This window comes from Vanessa atalanta, chromosome 25 (assembly GCF_905147765.1).
Source record: "Vanessa atalanta chromosome 25, ilVanAtal1.2, whole genome shotgun sequence".
In the NCBI taxonomy this organism is placed as follows: Eukaryota; Metazoa; Arthropoda; class Insecta; order Lepidoptera; family Nymphalidae; genus Vanessa; species Vanessa atalanta.
This window is the reverse complement of record NC_061895.1, coordinates 6,064,721-6,080,864: the sequence shown is the minus strand read 5'-3', so window position 1 is coordinate 6,080,864 and position 16,144 is coordinate 6,064,721. Positions and strand designations below refer to the sequence as shown.

The 16,144-nt window shown below is 32.7% G+C and overlaps 1 protein-coding gene across 2 annotated transcripts in view; it reads left to right on the top strand.

Annotated features, from left to right (window-relative positions):
- LOC125073806 overlaps nucleotides 1-16,144 on the top strand; it is a 414,713-nt gene that overhangs the window by 372,887 nt on the left and 25,682 nt on the right. Inside the window, exon 1 of one of the 2 annotated variants that reach the window (XM_047684865.1) lies at nucleotides 8,350-8,806. The exons of the other annotated variant lie outside the window; for it this stretch is intronic. Coding sequence (XP_047540821.1) covers nucleotides 8,764-8,806 — 43 coding nt within the window. The 5' untranslated portion in view covers nucleotides 8,350-8,763. Of the gene's footprint in view, nucleotides 1-8,349; nucleotides 8,807-16,144 lie in introns of those variants that run through there. 2 annotated transcript variants of the gene reach the window in all.

Sequence of the window (16,144 nt, the reverse complement as noted above, 5' to 3'; positions counted from 1 at the left end):
AACTTGTTTACTTTATGTGTAAAATTAAATTAAACTTCGCACCAGTTTTCGAACATTCGAAGTCTCAGAAGCTACTGTTTCTGGTATATTTGTTTTATTACACGATATTGGCTGAGATCATTAGCATTTACATACGCACTGTGCCTTGCGACTTCGTTTGTTTTGTGTTGACAATTAAAAAAAAATACTTATAATTTTTTTTTAATTGACTTTGAGTTTTGAGTTAGGCTTAATGAAAGCCTGTCTGGGTAGGTACCACCCACTCATTAGATATTCTACCGCCAAACAGAAGTACTCGGTGTCTTTGTGTTCCGGTGTAAAGGGTGGTTAAGCAGTGTTACTACAGGCACATAACATCTTAGTTCTCAAGGTTTATAGCGCATCGGCGATGTAAGGAATGCTTAATATTTCTTACATTGTCATTTGCCCGCCAACCTTTATAATAATAAAAGGCTATAAATAAAAGGCTATTTTATGAAATATCTTTGTACCGTACACACTAAATAAGGCGCAAAGATAAAAAAGCCTTAGGCTTAGTGCAAATTTATCTGCTATACAATGCTATACAAACAGTTCTTGCTTGACATATCTTCATTGAAATCTTTCTAACATCCACCTCCTTTGCCTTTCATTAATTTTACTTCCAAAGTGCCGAAAACACCATCGATGTTAAAAACGTCATCTTTTCACAAAGCCATATGAACACCTTAGAATATTTAAGATCTCCACCAATGATATCACGTCAACCCAATGTCAAAGTAGTTTTGTCTTTACGTGTGTGATTAAATTAGACCATATGTATACCAAGAACATTACCCTACGAAAGACTTACCTCTATTTCAAGAAACAACATGCTATTATCTTTTCCTTTTCACGTATATTTATATCTTGTATGGTACCACATGTTTCGTGGCATTTTGGTCTTGCGTGGTACCATCCGCTTATAGACAGATCGTTTTACAATCCTTTGTATTATGTTATGGCGCGGTGATTAGTGGAGTTCTGAAGCGACGTTTAAGAATCATTAGGTGCGCCCTTGACGATGGCACTAATGACTTAAGCATCTATATTTCCACATAACCTCATTACACAGACAAACATTATAATTTTTATGATATAGGTAGGTGGACAGACAAATGAGCAAGCTGATGGTAAGTGGTCACCACTGTCCATAGACAATGGTACTGTAAAAAATATTAACCATTATTTACATTAGTAAGGCGCCGCTGCGAACATTGGGATTTAAGTTATGTACCTTGTGCCTGTAGTTACACTGGCTTCCTCTCTCTCATCGGAACACAACAATCGTCAGTATTGATGTATGGTGGTAGAATATCAGTGGGTGGTACCTATCCAGACGGGCTTGTACAAAGCCCTACCACCAAGCATATAATTATTCATTCTGTTTTTGATGTTCCTGTCATATTTTTTATGATTGTAATTGCATAATTATTTTTATTAATTTTTGGTAACGTTAATAAAAAATGTAGAGTATACATTATTTTTTTTTTATTTATTACTGTCTAACATTCAGCCTGTATCGCATAAAATTTTATTGTCAGTTAATAACTCCAACAAATGTTTAATTAGGAATTATTTTTATATCAAAACAAATAAGGCGTATGTTGCTTTGCCAAAAGCCGAACTGAGAACATTCTTATCCTTAACGCGGGCAAAAAGCATTCTAAATACGGATTATAAAATCTCCGAACTATTCGTTATAAAAAGCATGCTATTATTAAAACTAAATTTCACCACAGATATAATACATCGCAATAAATAGATTGAAAAATTATGAATTTAACATTTACCGTGACAGAAGCTAATTTTACGCGTTAGAAATAGAAGTTTATAGATATTCGATTACTGTGTCTGCGGCTCGGGCCAGCTACCTGCCTGCCATTGTTTTTTTATATGTTTTAGGGTTCGACGGTACGAACGTTGTATTTTGTTGATAATAATACAATTACGTATTGAGCAGCTTACTGTGAGTGCTGATTGAAAATTATTAGTAATATGTGTATGGAATTATAACACGTGAATACTATTGAGATTTTGCCGGTCTCGGTATATATTATTTAATATAATCTTGTAAAATCACGATGGAATATTGTTTGTAAGATTCTACTGGAATGGAGGGTATTTTAGTTTTGTTTCAATTAGCTTCAATTTTAATATTGTGTTATTTTAGGCAGACTTAAAATTATTTTCACAATATTTTTTATGAAGAGACAAAAATGATGACTCATCTTACGCATAACCCGATAGCGTTATGTCCCTTGTACATATACTGACACACACAATAATAATCTGAAACGGAATACAGTAATACAGTATTGCTATTTAACGGATACAAAAACATTGTTTTTGAAAAATCGTTTATACGTTTTATTTCTTTGAACTTTTGTGAATTATAAAACTTATTATAGGAGTATACATTCGTATTCCCATATAATAGTTAACTAACCGTTCCAACTTCACAATAAAGCTTTACGTATATACAACTTTTTGATTGATGGAAAAATAAATTGATTTTCCGGATAAAAAAGTTGTAAGCATATATAAATACACTCCTCTTGAATCACTCTGTTTATTGATGAAAACCGCATTAAAACCCGTTGCGTAGTTTTAAAGATCTAAGCGCACAGACGGCGGGAAGTGACTTTATTTTATATCGTCTTGCATAGTGTCTTATGGAACAGTCGGACCAGTTATCCGCAATCCTTAACCTTAAAACTGACATATATTTATAAATAAATAAATAAATATTGGACAACATCACATACATTACTCTGATCCCAATGTGAGTAGCTAAAGCACTGGTGTTATGGAAAATCAGAAGTAACGACGGTACCACATACACCCAGACCCAAGACAACATAGAAAATTTATGAACTTTTTCTACATCGACTCGGCAAAATCGAACCCGGGACCTCAGAGTAGCGTACCTATGAAAACCGGTGTACACTCTACTCGACCACGGAGGTACTCATGTTTACTTTATATATAATAATATAACAATATACGACCTCCGTGGTCGAGTAGTGTGTACACCGGTTTTCATGGGTACGCCACTCCGAGGTCCCGGGTTCGATTCCCGGCCGAGTCGATGTAGAAAAAATCATTAGTTTTCTATGTTGTCTTGGGTCTGGGTGTTTGTGGTACCGTCATTACTTCTGATTTCCATAACACAAGTGCTTTAGCTACTTACATTGGGATCAGAGTAATGTATGTGATGTTGTCCAATATTTATTTATTTATTTATTATTAATATAGTATTTAATAAATAATTGAGATAATGAAAACCACTGTTTCATAATTGTAAGGAACCAGTAATAAGCCACAACGCGCTCGCCCTTTCCGAAATTTTACGATGAAAAAGCATAACGAATGATGTTTCTATTTCAAAACGTAAGCGGGCGAGTTTGAACCGTAGCGTAATTGTTGAAAATTGTTTTGCTCGAAGATATCATTCAAATCATTTGGCGAAAAAAGCAACATAACGGTTCGCGTTGCGTTTTTCTTACATTTTGTGTGTTAGTAAACTTTCTTGATTTTTTTTATAAATATCATTTACTTACTATTTATGTTCGACTTGCCCAATGCTGCTTCAATGCTGCTTCAGTGCATCTCGGATCAAATATATCGTATAAAAGTGTGTATCATTTTTCCATACTCGTGATCACACTAGCACAATAATTATAGGTGGTACCCAAATGATCTCGCGCGTAACCCTACTACCAAAAAAAAAGGTGTTATTTATAATGACCATCTGTTTTTATCGAAATTGACCTTATTTCAAATCGAAGCGATGTTTTTCGTAATGTCTTAATTTGTAATTATTTGAGTCGTTAAATATGTAAAGACAGGTTTGGCATTTAAATTACTTTTAACGTATTAATCTTATTAATTATAATACTAATTAATTATATCATTACTCAAGAATATTAATTTGTAATTGCCTGTTTTAATATATTATTTTGAAGGTTTTATTGTACGTTTTTTATAACTCAACGAAATATTGTAATGTAACATAATATATATTAACTATTTATGAATTTAACTAACTGTATTTTTAGATGTTGAAAAAGAGTAACTGCTGAATTTCATGCCGGTTCTTCTCGGTAGAATCTACATTTCGAACCGGTGGTAGCTTTACTTTAAATAGTTTGTTAAATGATGTTTCAAAAGTGCTCCTAAAAACATATACTACTTGAATAAAGTATATTTGGTTTTGATTTGAAACGATCCAGGTAAGAAATACAAGTTTACTATGTGGTAGGGCTTTGTGCTGACCCGTCTGGGTGGGTAACAGCCACTAATCAGCTATTCTACCCCCCAAACAGTATATACTGGGCAGTATTGTAATGTTCCGGCTAAGAGGGTGCAAACAGGTGCCGGTGTAAACAGGGCACAAGGGATATTACATCTTAGTTCCCAAGATTGGTAGCACTGGCGATATTTTATTATACGAGACATAACATAACAATTTATTAAAAACAATCCATTTGTTAGATATATTTAAATTTTCAATTTGAGTTTGTCACAAACATTTTTAATCTGTAAAAAAATATTAATTTACAAAAAGTCGACGTTGCTGTCATAGAGTATGACGACGCATGCTTTGTGACGTCACAATAATGTAACATGGCGGATGGCAGACGCGATATTTTAACTTCAATTTTTGTTTCTGTTTTTAAAGGTTAAAAACATAATTGACGTAAGCAATATTTTGTTCTTGTATATCTATTAATAATAAAGGAGCGTATTCTGTTGTTCCACAGTGTTCGTGACGTTTACTATCCGCGCTTTTTATAGAAACGCTTCGGTATTTAAGACCGACGCCACACATTCAAACTCCTACTGTCTTATGAAATTAGTTATATCAATCTTTGTTCTTTAAATACAGAGATGCGGCAGACGCATTAACTTACCAATCGTGACGTCATTATTGTCTCAAAAATTATTTAACCTATATTTCTATTAAATTAAAAAAGACAATGGGACGGAAACGATTCGCTTTTTGATTGATGTGCGGACGGTTAAATAGACATTGGCGCTGTAAGAAATATTGGCCACTGCACACATCGCCAATGCGCCACCAACCTTGGAAACTAAATGTCCCTTATCCTTGAAGCTTTAAGGCTCCCATGTCCTAATACGTTTTGATGTTTTGCACATGAAAATATGATGAGTGGGTGGTACATTTGTCGTCGAGCTTGTACAAACCCCTATTATTAATAATTTGATACATTAGAATCGACCCAATATTCTTAGTCATGACCACTTAAAACAGAATGACATTATAGGTGAAATCAATTGCATCGAATAAAAAAAACAAAGTATTCTAAAACAAGCCAAGAGTCAAATAACTATTTACAAATCTTTTCATTCCTAGGATTTAATATATTACATTCAATCGGAACGGGTCATCCCTTGGGCAAATTTATCGACACTGATACAACCCTATTTGTGTCAAAACTATCTATAACAATCTCCATTCTAGTAATCATTATAATGTACGTTATAAGCTTTAATTGTTAGCGCTTAAAATTCATTTTCGCTTGACGTAAATTATAGGAATCTTTTTTTGTTTAAACGGTCGAAACCTTAATGTTCGCCTTTAACGAGCCTTTTTTAAGTATTTTTTTTTTCTCTGTAAGAGATGTAAAGCTTTTAGGACTTCTGTTGAAAACAGTTTTACAGTTGAATAAGAGAAATAGAAAGCTTATTTAAGACAAACATGTATTGAAATCACATACATTCTTATTTATTGTAAATGGTATAAGTGTATTTATGTATTTGTTTGTTGAGCACTCGTGAAACCGCGTGCAAAAACTAAAACTTAATTGTAAAGATGTATCTTTACAATTAATGTGTGTGTAAATGCTGTGGGATGTTCACAGACTGTAGTCTGTGAACATCCCCAGCTGGGCAAAGTCCTCCTCCCACTTTTTAAAGATTTGGTGGATGTCTATGCGATTGGGCATACACCACGTGCAAATATATCAATTCAGTGGTGTTTTTCCGATTTTGAACTCAGAATCGGTTCAGATTCCCGACTTGTAATGACTGGTCCATTACGACTCAAACATAATTATATTAAAAATAAATATTGAATATGAAACAATAAACAATTTAATGAACTTCAGTTTGCGGTGGGTTGATGACATCATCCAGGTCACGGTAAAAAACAGGACAGGTACAAATAACACGTCTTAAAGGAGCGTTGGTCCAAAGAGACATACGCCTTTATATAAAATACCGACGAAAACAATAGTAATATTAAGGATAAGGAAACCTACTAAGAATATGAATAATTTTCAGTTTGTATTAACGAAAAGTTTGGAAAGGACTAAATGGATACGTAATGGAAAAAAAATAATGATAATTATGATTTAATCAAAAAAAAAAAAGATATATACATGAATTATATGTCTGTCTTTAAACTATATATCTCGAAAAGGTACCATTGAACTTTTAAGTTATACTAACCCAATACTAACAATGGCTGTATCGGATCGTGACAAAACGAAGAATCTCTTTTAAAAATAAGACTTTCATTGAACTTTCCAATATTATAAACGCAACAGTTTTTATTTGCATGGTTTACTTATAAAAAAAATAACAACTCAAGTAGTAAAATAATGGTGGAAAAGAGTAACTACTGAGTTTGTTGTCAGTTCTTCTCGGGAGAATCTACTTTCCGATCCGTAGTAGCTTCACATATATTTCAACACTTGTGACATGATTGAAATCCTTTAATGAGCTTACTTGAATAAAGAATAGATTTTTTTTTAATGACTAATCAAACTGTACTAGAAGAGGCAGCGAGTTTCGTCGAAGGTTTTTGTAATGTAATATTGTTACGAGTATGTTACTAACGGCGATTCATGCCAAGCTTCAATTTTATGTCCTTGTTATACATAAACATGGATTTCGGTTTATCGGTTTGGGATTAGCCTTTAAGACCGATCAGTATATAAATTGGAAAACATATTAATTTTTTCTTTTTTTGTTTAATATCTACGTTGCTGGAGCTCGTCAGCCAGTGTAGTTCATCACTAGAATGCACTTATATACTTAAACTTATATATCGTTCGATAGGACAATTGCCATACACACAGCCCACACAGGCATGACAGCTGCCGAGTTTTGGTAGACTATTAGGGTTAATGTTTCAGCGCTAGTCGTGTCTAAAAATATTTTACTGACAAATTTGAAGACGCAGTACAACGCAATTACATTTTTCAGCTTCTCTACACAAAAAAGGGTCATAAGCGTTTCTGAAGAGTTTATCTGATTGAGTTGAAACTTCTTACAGTTGTTCGATACTTGTGTGAATATTTCTGGCACGGTTTCATCAAATACGATACGTTCGAGTCGAGTCATAACGAACAATTTTATTAAAAGCATGAAGTCTATACAACGCACGCCGGGCATTTATTAGTTATACATAAGAATATTATATTTTCTGTATTGCATCAAAAACGTTTCACTACGTAACATTAGACAAAAACGTTGCGATCAACGATTCCTTGAAATAATGCCTCAGCGAGCCCAAAGAGGTTTCACTCTTAAAATAATTACTGGGATTTAATCATTGCGAGCCAAAGCGTGCTTGTTTCAACTATTCGTTAACAAAGATGAAATGGAATGATTTTTATTTACAAACGTCAATATTTGGTTTCGAGAATTGTGTCGCCGGACAAAGAAATTTTAATTTATTTTAATATCACCTATGAATTATAATATAACAATTATATTTCACACGAAATTATTTACTCTACGATAGCGGCCGTCCAATGTACACAATACAAATTGGTGTTTCAATAAGCGATGTGCTAATTATCGAAATTTATTGCGACCGATGACAGAATCAAACGTATATATTATTTAAAGTCATAACCATTGATATATCGATTTTAATATTTACTCGGACACAAGTTATTCACCGAATTATTGTTAAACTATCATTTCTAAACGTCGATTTTGATTTTTAAAATACTCTTATATCGAAGTGTTGGGTATCGCTGCGTTTACCTGTTTTTTTCTCCCGTCGCTTGCTAGAAAGAGACGGACGACTCGAATTATTGTATACTGAATGCATTTCGACAATGCGTTCTTACCTACCCAGGGAACGAAAGCGGCCAAGAGCGAGGGCGACGCCACTGACAATGCACGACTGTCTATCTGGTTATAATACCCGACAACGTTCAGGGTTCATGGGATTGTTCCTATCGACTCCGCAACAAACAACTCTCTATTTTGGACGGCTAACTATCCGAGCGTGGCCGGTGAGGCAACCATGCGCCGCGCATTCTTGATTCTTCACCAATCCCGACCAACTTCATGCCAGTTACGTCCCGACCGTCACAGACGACGGACCTGTGTCGCTCGTCTCGTCGAAACTATCGTACAATACAACACTTAAACAATTCAAAGTGACTTTATTAACATTTTAAATTATATTATTGACTGAGTTTTATTATATATAGTGATGGGAATCGCCACCGACGAACGGTACACTATATATCGCATACGATGACCGAAAGTTTAAGTTGGGTAAAAAGTTGTGGTCCGAATGCACTCGGCTACGAAAAAAATTATGTGCTGATAATAGTGATGGTTTGATGGGATCGCAGTGCGGCCGAAATCGTGTAGTTAGTGATGTGTGCTGTGATATAAATTATAGGCGATCGCTTAAATGATTGTCCATTTTGTGTGTGATAATATTAGTTTATTAGTTACCAAAGATTCCTGATGATCTTGTACATTAGTCTGTGCTTCATATTGGTAGTTTTAGGTGAGTCCAATTATTGTTATATTATATAATTTATCTTTTAATTGACAAATGCTTGATTTAATAGTTCCCCAGTGTAGTGATAACTTTATTATTTATTACAAATTAACATCGCATCAACCGCATAAGTAAAGTTTATTCTCGTTGACAATGACGTTACTGTTGATTCCGATGAATGATCAATTCATAAGCTTTAATAAATTCACAACGCCGTCGGAATATTAATTGCTAAAAAGTGTTCCAAAAAAATTTAATGTTCAACCCGATCGTTATAATTATCAAATTCTCAGACGTTACTCAAAACATAAGACTAAGATTTCATTTTAAGACAGTTATTTCTTAGAACGAATCAAAAAGCTATCTATAGAAAGAAATAAATTCAATCATTAAATTAAATCAATTAATTGGGAAGATAAATTAAATAACAAAACACTCACCTAGAATTCGAACCCGCATAGTTTCAAACGATTGAATAAACAAACATAACATCTCGAATGAATCTAAATTTACTGACTGACCATTTATGTATTATCAATTAGAGGACCATTTAACAGATAAAAAGACCACACGGGTTACTATCGCTGCACCAGAGATAATTTATAAAGAAAACGAAAGCTACGATGAAAACAATTAGTAAAGTTTTTGTATTTAAGTTGATTGAAAATTTCCAGAAATAAGACCACGAATGCAATAAGTTATTAGAACAAAAAATAACTGGAGTAAGTCTGGAATCGACTAATACTCTGAACACGTCGCTCGATATAATAAAAAAGACATCTTAAAAGGAACTGAAATCGTGCGACGTGGTCACGTACAAATAATTTCGTTTGCTACGGTTTGTCTGTCCACTTTCTAAAAAATATTGAACGATTTTTATAGATTATGAATTGAACTTTTGGTTATTTTTTCCCTAATTTGTTAGGAACTAGCCTCAAGAGGCGTATTAGGTTCGCTTAGGATTGAGGACGTTGCTTTAATAGTATCTATGGAAGAGATTTATTTGAAGAGCATTACGGTGTTCAAATTTTAGATAACTATCTACAATGATGATGAGGCATATAAAACGATTAAATTAAAAACGCCAAACCATATACCAAAATTCTCATAGCCAAGTGAACATTCTACTGCCACCGGTTTCGATGATGTAGTTAACGAAGAATTTTAAAACGACCACAAATTTATATAAAACTAATTAAGCATAAAAACGCACTTACGAAACGTTGAATTTAGCAAACGACCAAATGTTTGGATCGACCATAAATTATGGAAATAAATTTCTATCGAATTTTGGAGTTAATTAATTTCACGTAATAAAGCAATTTATATCATCGATGTTATAAAAATTTGCATATCTTTTACGATCTTTTTGAGATTATCTATCTATTTTAATTTTGTTGCTTCATTAAAGTAACGGTGCGATTATGCGATGTTCACATCATAATTACACTACCGTTTTTGGACCTCTGATCTATCTTTATCTATCTTTAATATATATTCACTATCGTAAATATTGTTGTTATAGATTGTTTTTTGATGTATTTATTATTATTTATTTAATTACTTTTTATTGTATTTATATTTAATAATAAAACCATTAATCAATTTAGAGATTTTTAATTAATTCTTATAAAACTTCATATCTTTAATGAAAGCATTTTATATATATATAATAAGGAATATAATTGGGTTAGCTATATTAAAATATTCCCATAATTAATTATTGTCCGCTAAGTCAAAAATTTTGAATGAGCATTTCCGAGAGTATTTTTACCTTTAATCCGCCTATTATATATGATGGATTTAATATTAGGAATATTTCGTAAAACACACATAGAAATTCTGTTTCGAATGAATTCTACGAATTATGAATGTATTCAATTTTGTAGCTAAAAAAAGTATATTTTATTAGTTATCACGTATATAAAAAGTAAATTTATTTTAAAATAAAACATGAAAAAAAAATAAAGTTACAAATATTAAGCAGTATGTATTTTAAAGAAAATTCGTATCTCGTAAACAGTCACGTCATGATTCTGAACACGACTAGCGCCATCTGTTGTCGAGTAGGTGTACGTGACTTGTATCGTGAAGTTCAACTCCCTTTTATTTTAACATTTAATATTAGACTATTTTAAAAATATATATCTGCTTTTTTATTAAGTTAATAATTACCGTTTATGTCATTAGTTTTTTTTTTACAAAATAATAAAAACTGTTTTGATCACACAGTTGCTTATTAAACCTGATTTAACTACAGTGCACAAAATTAAAGCGATTGTATAATTATTACGATAAAATAATCATCATTCGTTTGACTACTTTTTTATTTATTAGGGTTATACTGCTGGTAGTTAATTTGGCTAACTATGACGGCCTGCCTGAGACACAAAGAGTGCACACATCATTGTTTAGTAATGATTATAATTATTTAATTAATATGATCAAAACTTGACTGCCTCATTGGTCTAGTGGCTCTTATAAAATCTTAATGTCAAAATATTCTCAGTAACTGGAAGAAATTTGGCAACGTTTGTAAACATTCAGTGTGAAGCAAAGCACGGTATACCATTAGTCCTTCACCTGAACATTTCCGTGTCGGATTTGCCGTCCCATCGGATTATTAGAGTGATAGAATATAGTACACTTCTTTGAACACACTCTATAATATGCCAGCGCGTGTGTGACCGAAGCAGTGAGACATCATAAAAATATGACTGTCTTAAAACGACGTATAAACTCTGTGTGGTCCAAAATCGATAACAATTTAATGACGAAAAAAAAACTAACAATGTTCCACGTTTCTTATTGCCTATTAAAAATTTACAACTTCCTTAAACCTTAAGCGGTAATGTCAAAACAAACGAACACACGACCAACACATGGACGTAGAAACAAATGAAAAATACCAACATTGAACTTAAGTATATACCTATAACTGATAATCTTATATAATTTCATGTGTATTCCTTCATGGCACATAGCTTAGCAGAGAATGTTCTAAGCCGGGGAAATCCCTAATCATCAAATGTTTTCTATTTTTTTTTTTTTTTTTATAATAGACAAAGATCTTTGTAAATCATATCACTGCGTTTGTAGACTTCGATTTGAATGTTATCACGCTTTGATTAGAACTCATTATGTGTTTATTGATTTGAAATTGAGATATATTTTTTTCTTCAGATTATGAGATCAGAAGGAATGCGTGATAAACATACATAGTGATAAATACATTTGCGTGTAAAATAAATCTCTTTCTTACAAAGTACTGGACCCAATAAAAAAATTGTCCAAATTATGACTTAGTCTTAGTGTGTAACAAATGAGTCTAGAGTGATTACATTCTCAAGAGACCTAAAGCCTATACCAATCACAAGAGGACAAAATACAAATAAATAACATTTGACATCAAATTAACGCGTTATCATTGATCGAGAGCTTGAATCCTATAAAATATGATAATCATATAGTATATAGATGTTGAAAAAGAGTAACTATTAAGTTTCTTGCCGGTTCTTCTCGGTAGAATCTACATTCCGAACCGGTGATAGCTTTACTTTAAATAGTTTGTTAAATGACGATTCAAAAGCGTACTTGAATAAAGTATATTTTGATTCTGATATGGATTTGCGAAAGAATGACATTTCGAATGTCAACGAAGCTGTTATCGGAACATTAGAAGTTAAATTCAAGCGTATATAAGTAGTTAAATGGAATTATGCTGTATCATAAATAATGATATATTTATCAAGAACTTTTAGTAGTATACTCTAAGGTATGTTTATCTCAAATGTAATATACTATACTATACAGCGCTTCACTGATGGCACTCATGCACAAACCTATTTATTAAACCATAAAGAAGTTTTTTTTTTTAATTTGCTCTGAAAATACAATTTCCATTAACCATTTTAATAAGATATATGTATTCCTTGTTCAAGCGAAGTGATAAATTTTTATCCATCGGTAAACAGTACGTAATGGCCGTTTAAAACAACCGACACGTGTTTAACTCGTAGTTAATCTTCTAGTTTAAAATTAACCCTTTAGGGCAGCTCCTGTACCGTCACGCCTTGCGATTGTAAGATTATATTAACTTTTCTGTATGGGTATCCATTGCATAGAACAGTTTTTGAAGGAATTGGAGCTTGATCCACCACGCTGGTCCAGTTTGTTGATGAATAAACATATAGCGGAATTCAATCCGAAATGTTTCCATTGCACGAAACCTTGAACAAATTAAACACGCAAATTGGGATGTTTCCTCATTTGATCCCATAATACTTCCAATATATTCTTGATCCGATTTGACATTTTGAATCTGACTCTTGAGCATAAAAGTGTTTTAAATTATGTTAATGTCATATATATGCGATTAGATAGACACACAGAAAAGTTATATGAAACATGAAACTTTAAATATTTTATCGCTTTGTATAGCTAAATAATACTAGTGAGGAGCAATCCCTATGTTAGTCGAAAGTATTATTTAACAAGCACCCTTTTGCTATCGTAAAGAAATTTACGGCGGTATCTATAAAAAGAAAATAAGTCTACGCTTGAAATGTGTAAACGCCTTTTGGTATAAAACGTCCCATTCATTCATTCATTCGTCGTTCAATATTTTATATATCACTCATTCAAAAGTAAATATCGTTAATGACAGATGTACAATTTTCGATTGTCTTTGATTATTTTAGTATGTTTAAAAATTTAACTTTGTAAATGTTCTACGTTTAGTTTGAATCTGGAATCTTAGCTTGATTTTTCGGTGTTAATGACGAATCTGAGGTCAATGAGTTTTTTATAATTCATCTCGTGCGATGCGGTTGAGAAATTCAATCAATAAAGTCTCCCTGCTACAAATCGAATGCCTAATTTATGCCTATCAATATATGTATATATTAATTAGCTATTATTAACTATTTCTGACTTTCTATCAAAAAGATCTACCGCCTTGGTTATAAATTTATCGACACGTGGCATACGTGTCTTCTACGCGTTTCATGTCCTGTTTATTTCTCCGCTTCACCAAATTGCACATCTATTGTCTTCTCATTTATCATTATTGTTTTATCATTTCAAAAATCGTCTTCATTATTAAAATTCAACTTCAAAATATTCTTTCTATTCAAGTAGACTCATAAGCACTTTTGAGTCATGTTACAGTGTTGGATTAAATGTAAAGCCTCTTTTCCATCACTTTAATAACAGAGTCATTAAAGTACAATATTTTTTTATATATCCTGCCTAGGAATCAATAAATACTCTCAGGATTTCGTCGTTTAACTTGTTTTACTTTTGTTTTTTTTTTAATGCTCTATATAAACTTTTAAAGTAATTCGATGTATTGCTTCAAACTAGGTCTGCTTTTAATTTCAATAATATGTGAAGTCTTGATTGGTTTTTTGTATTTTTTAAATGTTTAAATTATATATTTTATGACAACTGTATGTCTTCCTCGATAATAAACAATTTAAATAAACATAAATTTATTTTAAAAAATACCGGTATTTGAACTTGTATACCAAATGGTTAACATTTCGACTGCGTCTCTTTGAAAGTCCGCTTAATAAATACACTTAAAGGAATATAAGTGTCACTTGAAACGCCAAAAGTCACAACACGCTAAGAAGTCGTATCCCCGTGGTCCAAAAATAGCTACCCATAATTTACGTACATCCGGGGTTACATTACCCGGGGATAAGTTAAGTTTTTGATATATGAACGACGAAGAGGATGTTTTGTGTTGCTGGGATAAGTAAATATATATATAAAATAAATTACTTTGTGATTTGTCTGTATGTTAGCCCGCCTTAGTAAGTTAGGTTAGACTAACCTAACCTGGGTGACTCATGTTCCGGTTTGAAAGGTGAGCCAGTGTAACTACAACTACATATTGACGATTTAAGGGATGGTTTATATTTCTTACAGTACCAATGTCTATGAGCGGTAGTACCACATACCGTCACCATTTTAAAATACATATATATGAGATTTTAAATGACATATACAGTACAGTATCAAATAATTTAACATGAACTTATCAAAATACACATATATATATTTAGTATTAGAAGCCTGTAAATTTTCCCACTGCTGGGCTAAAGGCCTCCTCTCCCTTTGAGGAGAAGGTTTGGAGCATATTCCACCACGCTGCTCCAATGCGGGTTGGCGGAATACACATGTGGCAGAATTTCGTTGAAATTAGACTCATGCAGGTTTCCTCACGATGTTTTCCTTCACCGCCGAGCACGAGATGAATTATAAACACAAATTAAGCACATGAAAATTCTGTGGTGCCTGCCTGGGTTTGACCCGAAATCATCGGTTAAGATGCACGCGTTCTAACCACTGGGCCATCTCGGCTCAATATATATATATAATATGTTATATTACATATAATTTGAAAACATATGCTGTTTTTAAAATTTGTCGGAAAATGTAATGTTGGTACTAATTGAGGGTCACCTTTGTCATACTGAAGTAATCTTATTCCACGAATATGCTTTGATTCATTATAATTCGTCCATTCGTTTATGGGTCGTTTGAAAGACAAAAATCATATCAAACAATACAAATCTTATTATCTTATTAATGATAGTTTGTTTTCAATGATAAGAACAGCAAAAACCTCTTAAGAATAGAATAACTTATATAAGAAAAGAAAATAAACGCTCAACGAAAACAAACCAATTGTTTATTCATATTAGAAAGAAAATAACGAACATTTCACGAGAACAATTTCTAATAAAAACATTAAAACGGAGTCTAGATGGGTTTGGGGTTAGAACAGGAGAATACAACGATGGTTCCGGGTTCAAACCCTGACAAAATTATCCCGCTGAATTTAATACATAATTTCTGTTGACAGTACTGAAAAACATCATGAAGATAAATAGATTCTGTCAACAGTTTCATCTACCAATAGAAATTTATACCATCACCTTTAAGTGAACTTACCTCAAGTCTCATTTTTGGTACATTTACTGATATAAGACGAATTTTTCTTTTGATGTTTGTTCTTAAATCTGAAGTACATTACATTACATTATCAGCTTGTAAATTTCCCACTCCCTCCTCCTCCTCTCCCTTTGAGGAGAATGTTTGGAGCATATTCCACCACGCTGCTCCAATGCAGGTGGTGGAATACACATCTGGCAGAATTTCGTTAAAATTAGACACATGCAGATTTCTTCACGATGTTTTCCTTCACCGCCGAGCACGAGATGAATTATAAACACAAATTAAGCTCAAGAAGATTCAGTGGTGCCTGCCTGGGTTTGAACCCGAAATCATCGGATAAGATGCACGGGTTCTAACCACTGGACCATCTCGGCTCTC